We start from the raw sequence: 20,869 nt of genomic DNA, 5'->3' as shown, positions 1-20,869 counted from the left end.
AATCTGGATGTTTTGTAAAGTAAAAATTTAGAGGCAATAAAATATACATCTTTTTTTAATCTGGTTTAAGTTTTATTTTGACCAGGTTTGGCTACAAATGAATTTAATCAAAATTATTTAAATGCTCTAAAACAGATTAAACAAAATTATGTGAATACATTTTTATTGCACTTTCAATTGTCCTCTTACAATTGGCTTTTTTTTATATCAAGGCTAAACTATTGGGTAAAAGTGTATTCCGAATACAAGAGTTATCAAAATTAACTCATTGTACATTTTCCTTTTTTTGCATGAGAACAATGCACAACCAGTGTTCTGAGTTCATCTGCAAACACAAAGGCAAAAAGAATTTCAGCTAAAAACCTCTTTAAAAAGCCACATTACACTGCTGAAAGAACAAGGGAGAAACAAAAAACAGCACCTCTGGAGAGTGCTCTTCTCAATGTAAGACATGGCGTTAAGAACCATTTTTTCTCCATGTCACAATCACAGGTTTATCGCACTCCTTTTGGTAAATAAATACATTTAGGGTTGCATATTTGCCTCTGACAATATTTTGCTGAAAAGATGTGCACTTCAAAACTATACAAAAACACTGACGCATACACACAAAGTGCCCTCATGCGTACAAATGTTGAAGTCTTATTTGGCTCTGAAGCATAACGGACCCTAAATATAATGCAGCGTGGAACAGAGTGGACACTTTTCTACACTGAAACATACATTTAACCATGAAAACATCCTAACCCACCTCCTGCTGCTACTCTATTTACTGTATATCAATCTGGAGATGGAGAAACCTTACAACATAGTTATTGATTTAAACAAGATAAATCCCAGCCTTCAATTTTCTGCTTGCTCACTCTGTTGCAAAACATACACAACTCTCATTTAAAACCACCTGGGTGCTAAACAGCATTGCATGAGAAACACCACAGGAAGATACAGTACAGTGACACTCATAAGCTTCTTATTTGCCTTCTCTATTTGGTGTATCAGCTCTCAAATCAAAGCAGCAGAATAACAGTAAATGCATGTAAATCCCAGTGAAAATAAATGGTTTCACAGTGTAGTACACCACAGTCTCAAATGTAACCGAAATGTAACTCTAGTCTTAAGAGACTGAAGAGCAAGGTGAAACCAATAAACTGACTTTACAGTAGCGATGGATTACAGTTTGAAGTATTTCAACAGTAATATAAAGTATTTTCTGGAGACGCATTTTAGACTCCTATATGAATCTTCTTCAGCTTTTTAACCACACATTGGACATTGTTGCTAATTAAAACAATGACAGCAGGAGTTATAACTCCTAAATCGTTCACGCGTCTACCGCAGTTGAATTTGTGTCTCATCAACCAAGTTATTAAAGGCACAGTGGAGAAAATATTCAGTCTGCACAAACATTCCTTCATAATACCAGCATATCTTGTGACAAACTATAATTATCTACTGAGATCGTCTAATCAACCAGTGTGTGCCAATTAAAGGTCGAGTTAAAAGCCTTTTTTTTTTTGCAAAAAAAAAAAGTTGACACACTTGTGACACACAGTGACGAAGTTGAAATGAGACTTCTTGCTTCTCCAGCGTAAGCACTGAGGACATGTTCTACCATCCAGCCCCGACTTTAACATACAAACACCATCATATTCAGATGTACTGAATCTTCTTCATGTCCTTCAGTCCTTTATCAAACCTCTGGGATCTGAGGAGCTTCACAGAGTCTCACACAGTCACACCAGCAAAAACCTTTAGAGGAGCTGCGGCAGTCTGCATGAGGCTTCTTCATCGTTGATCTCTGGTCCGAACTGAGGAGGAGGCCGGCCTGCTTGTGACCTGCATGCAGCACAAACAATTTGTCTTTCACTTGAATTTGTTGATTATCATTTTCCGGCAGGTTTTTGACATCATATTTATTTATTACCTGAGGTGGTGGACAATGTCTCATGACAAAATGTGCACGAAGAGAATGGCCAGGCCAATGTTGAGCAGGATGACCATGCAGATCATGATGGTGTTTGGGCCCTTTAAGAGAAAGGAGCATATGAGGAACGAGATCAGTCAATTCAGTGTCGCTTTGGGAAAATTACTACTTAAAGGAATAGTTCTACATTTTGAGAGATAGGCTTATTATTATGCTGAGAATTAGATGAAAAGATTGAAACCACTCTCCTGTCTGTGTGTTAAATGAGAAGTTTCAGCAATAAAACGGTTAGCTTAGCTCAGCATTAAGATTGGAAACAGCAGGGAAAGCTAGCCTGGTTTTGTCAATCTCACTAATTAACACATTGTATCTTGTCTGTGAGCTTTAAAGGTACTGGGAGAAGGATTCCATTAGCGTTGGACAGAGCCAGACTAGCTGTTTCCCCATTCAGTCTTTATGCTAAGCACAGCTAAGCTAAGCTAACCATCTCCTGTCTTTAGCTTCACATCTAACAGGCAAACACGAGAGTGGTATTGAAATTTTGATATAACTCTGTGCTAGAAGGCAAATACCGGTAAGCAAATTTCCCAAAAGGTTAATGGCAAAGTCTAAACAATTTGTGCTGGTACAGTAGTTTTAAGTGATTTACTTGAATTAAATGTATCCCTCAAACACATGGAGACCATAATTAACAACACTGTAAAAATGAAAGTCCTGTAAGTGTAAAGCTGGGATTTATAGACAACAAGAAGTGCATGTTGTCCATCACCATCTGGTATGCTGCAGTCACTGCAGAAAAGCGTATCATTCACTCTTCTGAGAGAGTGATTGGCTGCAATCTGCCGTCCCTCCACGACTTGTTCTCCTCCTCCAGAAAGATTGTAGCCGACCCCTCTCACCCTGGACACAAACTCTTCGAGTCCCTTCCGTCTGGCAGGAGGCTGCGGTCCATCAGGACCAAGACCTCACGCCACAAAAACAGTTTCTTCCCATCTGCTGTTGGGCTCATCAATAAAGCCCTGGACCCCCACTGACTCAGACTCTTACATCCACAGGACAACTTATTACAGTTACACACCCTTGCAAAACTTTTCTCTATTAATATACATGTGACACTTTAATAACATACTTGTTTTAACGTACTCTTATTTGTTTGTTTGTTCACCATATTTTATTGTACATTTTCACATTTTTCTATTTTAATTATGTCTTATGTCTGCACTGTGTTTACTGTTACGCACCATTCACCTCGTCAAATTCCTTGTATGTGTAACGTACTTGGCTTTCTGATTCTGATGTCATATAAGGAGAGAGAACTATTTCATCTGTAGAAAATTTGAATAGTTGTTGATATTTCAGTCTGGACCAAAGTGGTGGACCAACTGACAGACACACATTACCAGCCATATCGTCGTGCTGTTAACATTCCTTAAACTAATCAAATACGAGTCAACGTGTTTACTCTCTTACCTCCAGCTCCAAAGACTCCTCATGACTTGAGTTCGACACCACGGCCTTCAGTCTGGCTTCTGCTTTGGGCTCTACCTTCGGGGTTGGTTTGGCAACAGTGGCTTTGGCTTCCACTTGCTTTGGTACTGGTTTAGGTTCAAGACTCGGTGCAGGTTTTGGGGACGGTGCTGGGCTGGGTTGCCGTTTTGGTAATGGCTTTGTCTCTGCTTTGCTGGACGGCCTGCTCACCTCCCTGGACTCCACTTGGTTCTCAGAGACGGACGGTGCTCGTTCGTGGACTGATGGAGCTCTTTCAGTTTTGCCCTCGCTGGTTTTAGGCTCGGGGGTGACAGCTTTGGAGGACACTTTGGAGGTGGGGTGTGGTGCTTCTTCTTCATCTGACAAGATGAGGCTATTCCTTACAGGGGCAGCAGGGGCTGGAGTGAAATCTGTACCTTCCACCTCTGAGTCAAACTTCTGCAGCGGCTTTATCTCCAGGTCAGAGCCCTGCTCGTTCTTGCTGCTCTGGCGGCTGGGGGTCCGAGAGGAGCCACCTGCCACCTCAGGTGCAGCCGAGGCGGGAGCAGAAAGAGAGGTTGACGGGGTAGTGGGGCGACTATTGGGCCTGCTGTTGGATTTGCTGCTACCCGTACTGCCACCACCTTTAATGGTTTTGTCTTCGTTCCAGCTTCCTGGACTGAGGAGTTTGGGGTCTTCCTTGCTGATGATGCCTGGGCTGGGGGAGGGGGTGCGGGCTGGGGATGAGCCAGGCATGAGGCTGTCCAGTTCATTCATGAGTGGGCTTTCGGGTGGCGTGGGCAGGGGCTCCTCTTCGGCTAACAGCGGCTCGTGCATGACAGTCTCTGTGTTCTCACTTCCCTTAAGGACCTCCAGCAACACTCTCTTCTTCAGATACTCAGGACCTGTTTGAGATCAGTTCAACCAGTAGATCAGCGTTCTATCATCATAGAGTCTCAATGTGTTAAGAACAAAGATAAGCACTGTTTTCTGGAGAGTATGTGATATTATAAACATGAAAAAAGGTCAAAATGATTGATTCTGTTGAAACTTCTGTTGTTTCCAAGTCAACAGTTATCATGGAGTTCTCCTTTCTCTCTCCTCCTGCAAAACTAATTAAGTTGACTATAGTAGCTCATAGAAGTCATTTTAAAAACTGACTTTTTAATAATCCACTGCTGTCCTCAAACTACACTAATTTCCTGTGACCACAGACGCGGTTTGCTAGCTAACTCTCAACTTTAACGCAGATTTTTCACAAGATTATTGTTTTTTGCTCACACTTTGAGAAAAAGCAGTACAACTACAAAAGAACAACACTTCATCATGAGATGAGTAGAAAAAAATAAATAAAAATGAACTTCCTAATAAGAAAGATTAAGGCTGGCGGTATTGAAAATTCCTGCTATTCAACAAATCAAGCATTATCGTCTCTCTTTCCATAATTTGTGATTCACTTTCTCAGCTCGTCTTCGGCTGTCAGCCTGTCACAAACATATTCTTTAATTAAAAAGAAAAAGGCTAAATTATTCCCAAAGAGTACTGAACTATTATTTCCAGGGGCGGATTAATCCACATTTGGTGCTCTAGCGAGTCTTTTTTGGCAGCAAGACGCTGTGTGTGGGATTGAGTCAAAATTGACTACAGTGTGTGTGTTCATGGTAATGAAAGAACAGTGCTTTTAATAGGTTTTGTTGGACAACATTAGAGCTCTAGGGCACAGAGGAATAAGATAAATCAGGCTTTGGGAATGCAAATAATACTTGTTAGTGGATCAAGCCATTGTTGGTTTTGATCTTTTCATGGAATTTGTTGAAAATATGAAACGAATGTCTCCAGAGTTATCCTTAATGTGAGGCTAAATGGTTGCTTTCCCCGGTACAAATAAACCAGATGGTGGCCACGCTGACAATGTATGTCTGTGTTATCTTTCATGAGAGACTGCTTCACAGCAGGAGTCAGCCAGGCTTCGTCCACTTTTAGGATTAGCCTGAGACAATTTGTTTAGGCACTCAGAAATGTGGATGACTATCTGTCTGATTCCTTAAAGCTCTCTGCTGAGGGAGAAAGCAAGAGAAAAAAAGCAAGAGGCTCCGAAATGGCTGGTGTGCTTTTGTTTGAACATGTAAGTGTGAGTGTCGCCAGACCCTCAATGAAACTGATATGATCCCTTCGACCCAATGAGATGTTCTTTTTTTAGACATTCAAATGCGACTATACCCCTGTGATGAGCCGCAGCCAAAGATCTGCTGCTCTCAAGCTGGAGGTATGCACAGGGACGCACTATAAACGTCATGCGTGTTTAGTGGTGGAAGACGTACTAAGATCTTTTACTTAAAAGTAGCAATACCACCCTGTAGAAATACTCCAATACAAAAGTAAAAGTCGTGAATTAAAAAATGTAGCATTAGCAACAAAACATACTTAAATTACAGCAAATAAAAGTACTAATCATGCGGAATGGCTAGTTTCAGAATAATAGATATTACCTTTTGCCACTTTAATGTGGCAGCTGGTATTTTTTACTCCATATACTTCACTAGTAAAAGTAGTTGAAAGTCAATAGTCAAAATTGCCCTCTGAGATGTAGTAGAGTAGAATTATAAAGTAGAAGAAAACAGAAATACTCAAGTGAAGTAAAAATAACTCAAAATTGTACTTAAGGTACAGTACTTGACAGTATTTATTTACATTGCACCACTTTGCATCATCAGTTATCAGTTCATATTTGCTGCTTTCTTCAGTAAGTTAAGTAACTTAATTGTAATGTTAATGTCATATTATCTCTGCTCCAGATTGATCAAAATATTGATGTATGTTAGATTTGTATTGATTCCAAAAATATAAAGCTAGTAAGAGGATTTCCTCTGTGGTGTGCCTTTTGTGTTGCATTCACGTCATTCAAGAAAAATGATTTATGGCATCCAATTTCAGGTGAAAATAATACCTATTTCTGTATTATCCTTTTCCAAAGAGTCCTAATGTTGCTGTGCTTTTCATGTTAATGTCCATTTGACAGTGTTGCTCACAGATGAGAAGTCCACTGACCTGGCTGGTAGAAGGAAGGGGAGAGCTCTTTGGCCACCAGTCGGCTGATGCTGGACTCACTGTTGGAGGCGTGGGCGGCCTGGTCAGCTGCATCTGACTTGGCCTTTGAATGGGTCGTCCTGCAGAGGGAACAGATGCGACAGAATTCATAAATTCCTGGGACCACAACAGCCAAGGAGATGTTTACCTTTCGTGTTTTAATACAAATAACTTTTGATGAAGCAATTAACGTTCCGCTTCTTAGATTGTTTTTTACACATGTGCTATTGTGAATATATTTGGTTTTGGACTTTTGGTTGGAAAAAAAAGCAATTAGCAGACAGTTCCTTGGGATCTGCAACTGTCATTGTACAGACATTTCTTATTATCATTTTCTGATGATAATTCCGATTGATTAACCGGGAAAATAATCCACAGATAAATCGATGATGAAAATATAATAACTTATGTTTTTACTTTTACATTACGTGTTTTACATTGTGTTACATGTCATTTAGTCATATCTTTACATGTGCTTTAATGCATGCTGACCATGATCTTGACCTTTTAAAGTATGGACTTTGAATGTGAAACCTTAAGAGATGGTGGCTTAAAACAGTTTAACCAAAAGTACCACAGGGATTGTTTATAGTATTCAATCAGGGGTGGGTGGCTGTTGGTCAGATAGCTCATTAGTATTATTAGCTATCGAGAGAGGAGGTGTCCTTTTCTGCTGTTGCGCTGGGACGGAAATAAATTGTGCTTTTATCGCCAGGATAAGCTGGAAGACTGTTGAAGACTCCATCATCACATATTTCGATGAGAAATAGAGAAAAATCACTGGAGTGATGCAATCAGCTTCAGAAGAGTTTGGAACATCTGGAGGATTTGATGCAACACTAATGTAATTCTGAACAGGGAACAGAACCAACAGGACAGATCTGATTACATACAGTGATATGAATATTGTGCTTTTTATTCTACTCCATTTGACAGTTACTGGTTTCATACTATGATGCAAAAATGGGCACACACACTTTCACAAAAAAAAGATAGGAGCACTATTTACTTCCTATGATTAAGATTATAATTATGATTATTATTGTGTTGTTGCTGTTGTTATCATTATTATGTGTACGTCTTCTCATAAATTAAGGAGTCTCTTGCTGTGCTGTGAGGCTCTTTAGCACAGAGGAGCTAAATGCTAACATGTTCACTGGCAATGCTAACAAGCTCATGTTTGGCAGACATAATGTTTCCCATGTTCACCACAGTAGTTTAGTGTGTCAAAACGAATGCTAGCATATTATGTTAATTAGCACAAATCCCGACATGTAGCTTTGTGTGTGATGGAATGTGTTTAGTCATGAACAAAATATTGGACAATTACAATCTGACCAGATGGTGGTGCTAGATGAAAAGTTAAGAGATCATAAAAGTTACCACATTTCATCCTGACTGGGACAACTGGGATAACTGAAAGTGTTTGACCTGCAGGTGGTGCTGGATGAAAAGTCAGGGGATCACCAAAGTCACTCAACTTAATCTACTGGGAAACATGAAGGTCTGTACCAGATTTCATGGCCACCCATCCAGTAGTTGTTGGGATATTTCAGTCTGGAACAAAATTAACGGCCAAAAGGCAGCTAGCGCAGCTAAAAACCTGATCCAAAGGCCGCTGCTGCACTTCAGGGATAATTACTGATTGTGATTACTCTGTGGATACTTGACACACTGTAACTTTACACTGTGCTGAAAATAGATCCCTGGTCCACTTGACGACTCAGTGGGGAAGGTGCTTCCCACTGGAACAATTAGAGACTCCTGAGGCTCCCTGTTGCAGATAGATGAGCTCCACCTGTCCACTCACAGTCAGCACCTCCGTCCTCTTCCAGGAACAAATACACCCTCAAATGTTTAATCTTTCAATAATGTAGATTTATGCTAACAACAACAAGCGTTTTGGTACCAAGGCAATGGGACAACTTAAATCGAATGGTTTTCAACTACAACACACATAATACACATTTTAATTTGGCCAACTGTCCACCACAACAGGTCACAAAGATATAGTTTTATAGGCTCAGTAATTTACTAAACAGCTGGTCACTGTGTTTTTTCTTCCTCAAAAATGTGACTCAAACAGGAGCAAATACAACTTTGTTGGGGACTATTTTCGCTGGAGGATTAATACACATTTGGTGCACTATTGAGTGTTTGGGTCAGCAGGACGCTGTATGATTCATTCAAAATAAACTACAGCGTGTGTGTGTTCATAGTAATGAAGAAACATGTCACCCAGAGCAATAGTTTGTCACTTCTGTCTATTTAAGGTCTCACAGCTGACAAAACCCATGAGGTTGAAGGATTAGTCTGCAGAGTTCAGAGACAAGATCTGCATTGAAAGTTCCCAAGAGCACAGTGGCCTCCATAATTCTTCACTGGAAGCTACTCCACCACCTCTCACAACCCTCACAGAGTGTGTTGGTATCAATGCACTGGTGTGTGTGTGTGTGGGTGTCTGACCAGCACAACTCTCAGCACCATAAATGTGCAGGAGAAACCTCAGACTTGAGTAGTGCTAACCATCACACGTCCTGAGAGTGAAGCAAGAGTTCACCCCTGCATTGCAAAGTAAAACAGATTTAACCCTAAAATAACCACTCAAGTTATCCAAATGTAGAAGATGCTGAATCATCTGAAAACAACCAGGACCACCGGCTGGAATTAAGCTGAAGACTGAGCTGTGTTTCCTTGTATTTGTAGAGTAGTGTAGTACTATGTCTCCACTGTGGTCGTAGTTGCTAATATTGGTTAGCATTGCTGCTGATAGCATGGTAGGTGGCAGAGCTAATATGGGGATTGTTTTGACACATGATTCCCTACTGAACACAAATGCTGTTGTTCAGCTGTTGAATCCAATTGTAATTTCATTTTTGTCCACATGCTCTGGTATATCACTCAGTCACTGTATTAACTGCCATGCCAGCTTTAAAAAACAACTTCATTTATTGAAAACAAAAGTTCAAAACAAACATCTTAAAGCATGACATCTGCAGAAAACTGCCAGAAATACAGATAAAATCAAATGAATGACAAACATTTCCGAGGAGTCATGTAGTTTTAATTAATTTCTTTATAATATTTCACAAGGTTTTAAGAACTTTGGGGGATTTTAGTCCGTCAGATGCTGGAAATTGGTTCTTGGTTGAGTGATTAAAATATCAAACAAGATCCAGGTGAAAATGGGGAAACAGAGGCTGTAGATTTAACTTGCGTTGCTGTTTTTAGTTTAGTTTAGTCACATGTAATCTTTTATTAGGGAGCAGGAAGAGGAAGTATGGGTGCTCGTTCTCTCGAAATATCTGTCAAATTTGTACACGCCTTCCTCCTACAATAGAACAAAGGGATTCAGGTCAGGAAGACCTTAACGTTTTTCAACTGCTGCAGTGTGTGATAGTCCTCCAGTGCTTCTCTGCAAACCAAACATGACATTTGACACTGTGACCTAAATACCCCTTATGCTTGTAGGGCCTGAAGGAGACGCTTGTTGTACTCTGAGGATAGATGAGACGTCAGCTGTGGTGGGAAGAAACACCCAAAACTATTTACACCTTAAATCTGAAATTGGAGCCGATGCAAAATGTTGGCGTGTTACTGCAGATAGGTAATTCTGTTCTGCTATTTTGTAATCATTTTCTTTTTTGTCATGCTGCAGTTGCACAAAGATATTCTGGCATTCTGGCATGTGTCACGTTATCTTTGTGGAGGGCCCCTTTCATCTGTGTGAGTGTTGCGTGTGTCAAAGAGTGACTTAATGTCTATATAAAGACGACTGAATGCTTCTGACTACAATTAAATCACTTTGTCAAAATACACAGGGGCTACATTAAGAGCTAATTGCAAACTCATTATTGCCACATTGCTGAGAAGCCACATAAGGATTACCGTATGTGGACGAAGTACAAAAGTATCAGCATGAAGATATCATTCATTAAAAAAAGTTATTATGCAGAAAGGCCCATTTTTGAATAATATATATTGTGGTATTGGATTATAATTAGTGATGCGTTCATGTGTTCATCACCTTAATGTTGCAGCTGGTAAAAGTGAGGATAACTTTGCATATCTTTTTGAATTCCACCAAGGGACCAATCATAATCTATTTGTTGTTATTAATCTGGATCTTCAACTACTAACTAACATTATTAAATGAATGCCTCTGAATTGTAGAAGTATTGCCATAAAATAGAAACACTCAAGACAAGTAAAAGTCCTCAAAAGTAAATGTACTTAGTTACTCCCCATCAGGGAATAGCCACAAAGATCTCCTGAGCTGAGGTTAGAACTTTACTTACAAGTGTTGCACACAAAATGCTCGTATCAGCAGTACAGTATGTAATCCAAGCCGCACAACTAAAGCTAGGTGTGGTACATATATAACCCTTTATACCCAAGCACTTGCCTTTGAGCTGTGTCATATTTATATCCGTGAACCATTTGACACTACTGCTGACGCAAGATGGACCGAGATCTGTGATCTCAAACTGTTAACGGCGAGTAGTGGCGCTGAAGCGTGCAGTGGGTGATGGAAACTAAATCAGCAAGCAGACGACTGTTTCAGGCAGAGTTGTGCACCATTTAAACGAATATTTGATTTGCTTTAACAGCAGACGAGTGAGTAAAGCAACAGGTAATGGGTATGCAGACAATAAGCTGCTGTGATTCAGCTTATGAAAACAGTCTGGGTGTGTGTCAGTGACTAGGCAGGAAAGATGGGGTTTGGAGGAGGGGGGAGGGGGATAATCAGCTGTTGCATTCCCCTGTGATTGTGATACAGCAAGAGTGCGCCTGCCCATATTTAGTCAGGGCTCCTCCATGACTACAGGGCCCCTGTGTGTGTGTGTGTGTGTGCGTGTGTGTGTGCGTCATTTACACCCTGTTCGACCACACAGGTCCTCCTTCAGCCAGCCCACGCTACAGAACAATGTCCACAGAGTGACTGGATGCCAGTGAACGCTCAGCTAACTAGACTTGAAGAGGCCAGGTCTGGCATCCCATGCAGTGCACAGGTTGCACATGTATTTTTACATTTCGACTTCCTTGCCAAAGGATCACGGAGTGAGGAAGCCACTGCCAGGAACAGATGTGTCATGTCTCCACTGCTTGTATAATCAACAGATTCCGATTCAACTTGCAGGAACACTCTGTTGTTTAGTTTGTATGGTGTCAAAAGTATTAAGATTACTTAAGATAGAAAATACCACAATGTAAAAGTACTCCATTGCAAGTAAAAGTCCTGCATTCAAAGTGTTGATGATAAGTACTAAAGTATCGGCAAAATGCACTTAGAGTATTAAAATTAAAACTACTCTCTGCAGAAAACGGCCGCTGTGACTGATTCATATGCATAATTTAAGTCTTGCAGTAAGTTGTGTATAGGTTTAACTAGTATATGGTAGTTCAGTGGTTCCCAATTTAGGGATCAGGGCCCTCCAAAGGGCCACAAGGTAAATGCGAGGGGTCTTGAGATGAGTAATGTTAGAAGAAAGTTTTTATACACAAATTAGATACGTTTTTTGGACTTAAATCTCTCAGCTTGTTTGTGAAATATTGGAGAAAAATAATTATTCAAATAATACCATGTATAGTTTAGAGGGAAAATGTCTCTTTGCCGGAACTTAAACAAAGTTTTGTGAAACATGATATGAGGCACTAAGCCTAAAAGATTGGGAACCACTGGTTTAATAAATAAAAATGCATTTTAATTTCGAAATTTTGCCACGTTTGTCTCTAAACGTTTGGCAAACGTTTGGCTGGGACTGCTAGCCACACGCTACCAGTCCCAGCTGTGGCGACATTGGTACAGCTGTCTCTTTGTAAGGCATTGCTAGGCCTCCATACTTTTATTGTCTTTTATGTATTTGTACCTCAAAATTGTACTTGTACTTGAGTAAATGTACAATCCATTTCTGGTCTTCCAGTAGTCTGGAGTTTCACACATTGACGATACACTGTATTTCCTATCAGGTCGTGTTTGGTTTGTAAAGGCCACCGAGGTGTTTCTGAATGCAGTCCTACATAAATACTGAGCTTCCAGTCTCAGCTCTGTCCAGGCGCCTGTTCATGTGCTGGAGGTGAGCTTAAAGCCCTGATGCCATGAACACTGGCCTATTACTCTTATATACTGCTTATCCTTGCGAGTACAATATTTAGATTTCAATCTGCTGGGACAGAGGTCTGCAGTCCATCAGTGCGAGTCTCACTGCTGTAAACACTGAGCTTACATCAGGTGCTGAAGACGACTGCGGAGAAAAATATCACCGCCTTGTACGGTCACAGGCAACGGTAAAAGGTAGACAGATGAACAATAATATCTACCAGCTAACAAGACAGAAATTGTCACCTTTGAACGGTCTATCTGTTTCCGTCTCTTTCCAGTTGTTATGCTAAGCTAAGCTAACTGTCTGTAGCTTCATATTTAACAGACAGATATGAGAGTGGTCTTGTCTTAAAACTCTTGGCGAGATACTATCCCTTTAATCTTGCACTAAGCAACAGTTTTTTTTGTCATATTCTGTCTCTCTGTCCGGTTTCCACTTTCCTTCATCTGCCCTGCAGGAACCCCCCCCCTACTCACCTGTTCCCAATTTCTCTCGTTAGTCTGCAGTCTGCAGTATATAAGTGGCCTATTTCCACTCCTACTCTGCCAGATCGTCACAGTTGCCATGCTGCTTTGGGCCTTTGCTTTCCAGTCATCAGAACCTGACTCTGACTCTGACTGTGACTGTGAGCCTGTAGCTACCTGTACCTGTACCTGTACCTGTACCTGTACCTGTACCTGCCTGTAAGCATATATATCTTTACTTCGGAAATAAATCCCCAAACTATTTCTGTCTGCAATGATATCCGATAAATGTTCATACTGTATTGCTCAAATTCATTTCGGGGGTCAATATTTTTACTGGTGGCAAAATCCTTGGGCCACTCAGGAAGTGATCAGCTAAACCGGCTAAATCAGGAAGAGTCAGATAAAGCCAAAAGATTTTACTGAATGGTGAAATGAATAGACATTGGCCATTTTGAATCTGATCAAATTTTTATTATTTAAGATGTATTTATCTGCAGTTTTCTGTTTTTGTCTTATTTTATTAGTATTATCTGTCCGTTTGAGCCCAGAGTTGATCTGTTCTTCTATGATTTACTGTAAGATCTTGTACAGTGTAGCATGTAATCCAAGCCTCACAAGTAAAGCTAGGTGTGGTACATATACATATGCCAACCCTTCATACCCAGCCACTTGCTTATGAGCTGTGTTGTATTTATATCCGTGGAACCATCTTCTGTTGCATTGTGGTCTTAATGTGTTAGAAACGTTAATGAAAACATATCTTTGGGCTCACCAAATATGACTGTTGCTAATATTACCACCATCTCTGCATGCACAAAGAACACTGGTGAAGATGAAATTACCAATTTTAACATTTACGGCTATTGTTCTGACAGATTCGGCTACAGAAACGGAGAAACAGAGGGGGAAATTCCATTTTCTTTTTCTTTTAACACTGCAATCATTGCAACATTTATTATAGAAACCCATGATGGGTTGAACATTTAGTAATCCAGAGCGTGATATACAATCCTGTGGTTCAAACGGTGTGACTCTAAACAGCCTCTTCAACCACTGAGCTCATTACTTCTTGTCTGTAATACAGTAATAGAAAAATATTTCTTTGATTGCTTTTTCTATTATGGGAATTATTGTGGCCAGCAGCCAGAGTCAGTGAAGGGAGTTAGTGACTCTGAAAGAATGAAGTGTCTCTTTTTATTGCTATTATGTCTACGTGAACCTCATTTACCTTCACACACTGCCCTCTGAATAAACCAAAACCCCGTTTGTGCCTCTAGGCAATAAAGCCTTAGTTTCTCTGAAAAATAAATACTCTGTCATCTTAGAAAAGCCTGGAAGGTTTTCTAACGTTTCCTACCAATGTTCTGAAGGTATTTCCAGAATCCTTAAAGACCATTTAGATTTTTAAAAAATCTATCTGTTCTCCTTTTTTTTTGGCAAAAAAAAATTATTTTGCACAAAATAGAATATAACATCAATGTAGTATATCACTGAAAATTGATAATACAACTTTTTTTTAAATGTAATGTTGACAAATTGAGCATGGACACACTTTATGTAATTCCTGTACCATCTTAGTTTGGATTTGGCAAAAGAGGAACAATAGTGAATAGAATATATTTTCATCCAGATGGTTAGAGGAGTCTTTGAGTATTGTGGAAATACCTTCACAACAGCTTTACGTTTTGTGAAATCACTTTTTGTGTTTTTCATCACCAGGTAATCTATATTTTTAGAAGTAAACCAAAGCTGATGATGATTATAGTAATCGGATGATGTTGTAGCTTTCAACCACCAGTGCAGCCATAGTCGGAGCAACAACCACATCCACAGCTTCAACCACCTCAGACAGACAGAGCAGCTGTGCTCACAGCCGGTGGCAGTACACTGTCGGCTTTTAGAAAGCGCTAATTGGCAATAAATGCCTCATGTAAAGTGTCACATTATCTCTCCTTTCTGTAGTATCTGCAGACCATTCCCTTAAACTTGCAGTGGACTGGACTAACTGGACTGGACTAACGAGAAAGTGTTGTTGTAGCAATGTGACTACATGAGATATACAAACTAGGACAAGAGAAAACTCAAGAGTCTTGTTTGTCTTTATAAATATTTCCTCTACAAACAAGATGAATAAGGAAAATCATGTCTCCACCCATCTGCTCTTACCTGGAGGCAGCGATCTCTGCCTTCTGCTTGCCGATGGCTGCAGCCCTCTGAGCTCCCTCCACCGCACGCTCCACCTTCTGTTTGATCTTGGTTCCCTTCAGCTGGATCACTCTCTTCTTCATGGCCTTCACCAGCAAGTTGTTCATGTACTTGCCCTCCTCCTTCCCTCCCTCGGCGAAGGTGGTGCATCCGTAGCCGTGTCTCTGGTTGTTCAGCCACTCGCCCTCGTACTTCAGCCCGCTGGACCGTTCGCTTATTCCATATCCTGAGCGTTTATCGTTCTTCCACTCTCCCATGTAGACCTCTGTGGTGGTGGCGTCGATGTCGGCCTCCACTGGGGGGTAATCCTCGGCTCCGGCTAGGCTTTCGTCCCCAATGCTGATGGTGGAGTTGGTGTCGCTGGCGTTGGAGCTGAGAGCCGATTCCGTCCTCAGAAAGCTGATCTTGCTCTTCTGGCTGGACAACGAGGTACTTGAATCTGACTTCTTCAGCTTACCCAAAAGGGAGCCCCTGCGAAACAGACCCCTCTTCTTGGGTTTCACAGTGTCTGGGTCCACCTGGAGAGTGAGGGCAAAGCCTCCGCGGGACGGTCCCAGACGGGTAGGGGTGGCGACGGGTGTCTCCTCACCTGAGGCGTTGGTGGTGGTGATGATGGGGATGTCTTGCTGCAAGACGGTGCCGTTGCTGTGCTCGCTGCGAAGTGAGGTCAGGGAGGTACGAAGAGGGGAGCGGACAACTGCTGCCATGCCATAAGGGACGCTCTGCCGGACCCCATAGCCGTGCCGCATCCCGCCAGTGAACTGACCCTGAAAAGTACCTGGACACAGAAAAAACAGGGAATCATTGTTTTCCAACTGCACCACAGACCAATCAGAAGCTACTTTATAGCCATGCTAGCAACGGAGCTCGAGATGGCTTTGTCATGGTTGGTTTGTCTACTACTTTGGTCCAGACTGAAATAGAGGTCCTACCAATTTTGCAGATCGCCTGACTTCTATGCCACCAGCAGGTCAAAGTTATCACTTATCTTGTGAAATATCTCAACACCTGGATGGATTGGCACAACATTTTTGAACAGACATTCGTGGTTTCGAGACAGCAAACCCCTTCATGTTTGGTGATCTCCTGACTTTGTATCGCACCATTATCAAGTGAACATTTGAATGTATTTGAATGAATATAATACCAAATGCCAGCAAAAACAAATTCCCATCAGCCTCAGCTGTACTTTGTGTTTAGTGCGTATTAGCTAATGTTAGCATTCTAAGATGGTGAACCTGGTGAGCATTAGCCTCTACCTGCCTGATATTAGCATGTTAGCATTGTCATTGTGAGTATGTTAGCATTTAGTCTACAGCCTCACAGAGCTGCTAGCATGGCTGTAGACTTTAAAACATGGCTTGGAGCGAAAATAATTCACTTTCTTCTGCCAGAATGTCATGGATATCTTTCGTGTGAAATGTGCATTCATGCCCTCACTGACATCTAGTCATCGAGAGGTCTGGTCTCATGCTAAAATTGACATGAGTGTGGATTATAGTGACAGCTAGGCCTCAACCCGTGAGGCCAGGAGTGCATGGGGCCTGTGGGCTATTATTACATCCTGACATCTGACGCTATCACATCCCCCACTGCAACTTCCACCAGACTGGGCTTTAAAGCTGATGAGTCAGCTGCTGAAGAGGGGAACCACCGCTATTATACAAGCAGAGATCAACACAATCAATTGTATTTGTCTGAGCTGTTTGGTTTCCTCGACACATTCAAATGGATGAGCTGGGGGATCAGATGGATGGTGGGGCACCAGAAGCTTCCCGGAAGTAAAACTTAACTTTAAATGTTCAGGATTTTTTGTAACCTTTCATTTTATCTCGCCTAATCTGACCTGTTAACAAGAACTTCTTGATGATCAGAGGTGGAAAGTAAAAACAGTTAATTTACTCAAGAACTTTATCCAAAGGACAAATTTAAAGTACTTGTATTTTACTTGAGTATTTACATTTTATGCTACTTTATTTTTTATTTCACTACATTTATATGACAGCTTTGGTTATTACTTTGCAGATCCAGGTTTCACAGACACAAATACAACTGATTAGTGTATACAATATGATGCATTGTATAGATTGAACTACATGACAGTGTGTGTGTGAGTGTGTGTGTGTGAGTGTATGAAAGTAATGCTCATACAGCAATCCATATAATGTATCATGAATAAGCATCATGAATCATGAATTTTTTCCCCCTGTGACTAAGTATTTTTACATCTCTACTTTTACTTCAGTAAAACATCTGAAAACGTCTATAATATTACTTCCACCACCACTGTTGATGGTGTAACTCAACAAAATGGAAAGCGTCCTGTGGGGTTTTGATTTCCAACCAGCTTTGAGCAGCTCTTGACTGACAGCAGCAGGGTGATATTTTCTTCTGGTTACACGCAGACATCGCAAACGACCATGAGGATCATTATGCTGCCCTGTTTGTGATTTGTCTCCATGTCGCCTGCAATTAACTTTGTGCAATGGACCTTATGGCCACACTTGGCTCTGGGGGTTTTGGTCTTAATGTTGCATGATTTAGTTATTATCCTCTCCGTGGTGGAAAGTAATCAAGTGCTGTACCTCAGTAATATTTTGAGGTCCGTCTTTTACTTCTGTATTTCCATTACATGCTACTTTATTTGTTTTACTCCTCTGCATTTATCTTTCTACTTTACAGGTTCACATTTCAGACACACAACATATGATGGACAAATAAAATATGATGCATTGTATGGATTAGGCTAGAGTAATTAGGAGTCACTTTTACTTCAGTAAAGGATCTGAATGTATCCTGCTGCAGTTGCAATTTGAATGCACATCCACATTGCAAGTACATTTACTGAAGTATTGTAGTTTTTTTCATTTTACAATTTAAGTTTGAGTAGTTCCATATCCCAGTACTTACTGGTAATACTTCTACGATATCCTTCAAAGGCACATATTGTACGTTTTACTCCTACATTTATTTGATAACTTTACTTTACTTTTCAGATTGATAATACAAATACAATCATGAAGTATGACTTTATTGATCCCTAGAGGGAAATTCACAACCTACCCAGAAATATGTAAAGCAGTTTAAATTAAACAAATAATAATTGATTAAACTTCCTGACAAAATGTGGTCCTCCTGAAAACAGCAAATTTGGAATAGCTTTTAAATAATTTTAAGTATAATTTGATGCTAATACTGTTGTTTGTTTAGTGAAATAAACATTTGAATGCAGAACTTTTACTTGTAGAGACTTTCTACATTTTGGTATCGGCGTAATACTAGGATGTGAATACTTCTTCCACCACTGAGTAATCACAGTAAAGCTGAGCTCCAGTAGGCTACATTTACTCCAGCACTGCATTTAAAGAACAATATTATGGTACTGGAAGGCTACTTTACTTTCGTGTTTCCATGTTATGCAACTTTATACATCTCCACAACATTTCAGAGGGATATAACTCTGTTACAACTTCACCTTGTAAGATATTATTTGTTACTTTTACAAATTAGAGTACTTTTTTTTGGGATGATAAGAAAGTCAAAAGTCTCAATTTGTAAATCTCACCTCCATCAGCATATGTTTCTGTTCCATAGCCATCCTGAAGCCCATTATTCCATGTTCCTTCATACTTCGCTCCACTGCCAATACTGATCCGGATGCCATATCTCCCTTTAAAGCCATGAGTCCATTCCCCTTTGTAAATCCAGTGTCCTTTGGTTTCTGCTCCCAGGCCGTGACGCTTCCCCTGCGACCAGTACCCCTCATACGTGTTCCCGCTGGGCCATGTGTAGACTCCCACCACCTCAAAGCCGTAGTTCCAGGAGCCGGAGAACTCGCCCTGGCCTTTGGGTCCGGTGCAGATGCCATGGCCGTGGGCTTTGCCTCCCTCCCAGCCTCCGCAATAAGCTCCGCCGTCGTCAAACTCAAAGCGACCTCCACTCATGCCTCCCCGCAGCCCTACAAACCACCGATCGGAAAGTTAAGTTTGAGTCTGTTACCTGGCTAAAGATAAAACCTCCGTCAGTCTGACTTCACCTTCACCTGACATCAAAACTGATTGGAGATATCCTTGGTGCTGAACTTGTGGGGGTTTCTTTTTTTGGAGTTGGTTTGAGGATTTCTGCGCGTGTCCATGAAGCTCCAGTGCGCACGTCTTCACCCTTAACAGAAACTTTTATTTCGTCCTCTTGAACTCCAGTGTCTTCTTCTTGGATTCGTGGAATTCACTCATCAATCTCCTCTTTCTTCTTTGGATGACTGGGTTAATAAATGGAATTATGTATGTCCTGACGAGCCACTGATCTTACATGGCTTTTTCCAGGTGGCCACAGAGAAAAGCCCCTTTCCCCCTGTCCCTGCCACCCAGCTATCTCTTGACAGTCGCTGCCGTTGGACATATTTCAGCAGACCCAACAAGGCGACCAATCCACACCCTTCCAAAAATACAACCCAATCCTTATGCTGCTGCCTGCAAGGAGCCATGCCAGAGTCTTGCCACCTCGGGGCTGAAGTGCATGCCATTGAGGACTCTGCCCCTAATAAATGTCCCCCTTAATGCAGTAACTATATGTAATAAAGGATACGCTTGATATATATCTGATACAGACCTGTTATTTCCCATTGATGTTTCTGTGGTGTTATAGGGCTGATTTATTTTATTTCAATGGCATATCGTGACACCATTACTTCGTCTAAATTGATCACAAGCACCAAAAATGATTATTTGTTCTAAAGGTCTTAATTAAACGATAAAATACTCAGTGCTTTCAGCTGTCAAGTATATTTAATCGAAACAAGGGTACAGAACCATGAGGTTCTTCCATCAACTATTTGTTAAATAACCAGAAAACATGCTATATCTTGATTTGTTTTGTTTTTGAGATATAAAATAACGATTTTGGCCAATTATGCTGAACACATATGGTCTCATATCTTATATAATCTAATATTCATAATGACGTTCTCATTACAGTACATTTTGTGATATGCCTATTGTTTTAATATAAAAGCATGTGGCCTATCATAGATTGGATGTTGTAATTTTCATTATTTTGTCAGTCAAAGTTAGTTTGCCAGATAACTAGAGGAGTTTACTTAAGTCTACCCAATCAATCCCTTTTTTAATATTGTAACCTAATTACATTTACTAACAGTGGGAATGAATGTGTCTCACTGTAGGACAAGTTGCACAGTGTCCCTTCTTCACTCTCTTCACGCCTCCTGCTGGCAAATGTCGGTAACTGCATCATAGATATTCACATTTGGTGTTAAACTTTTTTGGAATACTAATTGAGCGGTGACAGAAGACGTACTGAAATCTTTTACTGAAATAAAAATACAAATACATTAATGCTAAAATAATTAATGCCAAATAAAAGTATATATTGATGTATTCAAAATTCTACTTGGGCAAAAGTACAATCAGCTAAATATAAAGTATCCTACTCAAAAATGTCTGTAAACTGTGTTAAACTTTTCGAAATGAGCAGTGATAGAATAACTACTCAGATATTTTACTTAATTAAAAGCATAGCCTACAGAAAATTGTAATAAGTTTAAGTAAAAAATCATACTATTTTCAGTCAAAATGCTGCATCTAAAAAGTAGGAATGGC

At 40.5% G+C, this 20,869-nt stretch overlaps 1 protein-coding gene across 1 annotated transcript; it reads right to left on the bottom strand.

Moving 5' to 3' along the window:
• Positions 1-1,522: 1,522 nt before the first annotated feature.
• On the bottom strand, positions 1,523-19,727 carry jph2 (junctophilin 2). Its single transcript, XM_079273535.1, has 6 exons — positions 18,820-19,727; positions 15,216-16,032; positions 6,440-6,558; positions 3,395-4,296; positions 1,925-2,025; positions 1,523-1,836 (listed from the first exon to the last, which is right to left on the bottom strand). The coding sequence occupies exons 1-5, from the start codon at positions 19,196-19,198 to the stop codon at positions 1,945-1,947; spliced, it is 2,298 nt and encodes a 765-aa protein (XP_079129661.1). The 5' UTR covers positions 19,199-19,727; the 3' UTR covers positions 1,523-1,836; positions 1,925-1,944.
• Positions 19,728-20,869: the final 1,142 nt, after the last annotated feature.

This window comes from Melanostigma gelatinosum (assembly GCF_949748355.1).
Source record: "Melanostigma gelatinosum genome assembly, chromosome: 8".
Taxonomy (NCBI): Eukaryota; Metazoa; Chordata; class Actinopteri; order Perciformes; family Zoarcidae; genus Melanostigma; species Melanostigma gelatinosum.
This window is presented reverse-complemented; position numbering and strand designations above follow the sequence as displayed.

Excerpts from the sequence above, each read along its gene's own strand:
- jph2 (XM_079273535.1), bottom strand. The coding sequence starts at position 19,198 with ATGAGTGGAGGTCGCTTTGAGTTTGACGACGGCGGAGCTTATTGCGGA. Across the intron at positions 16,033-18,819 it reads AGAAACATATGCTGATGGAG|GTACTTTTCAGGGTCAGTTC; the intron begins GTGAGATTTACA and ends TTCTGTGTCCAG. Across the intron at positions 2,026-3,394 it reads AGGAGTCTTTGGAGCTGGAG|GGCCCAAACACCATCATGAT; the intron begins GTAAGAGAGTAA and ends TTTCTCTTAAAG.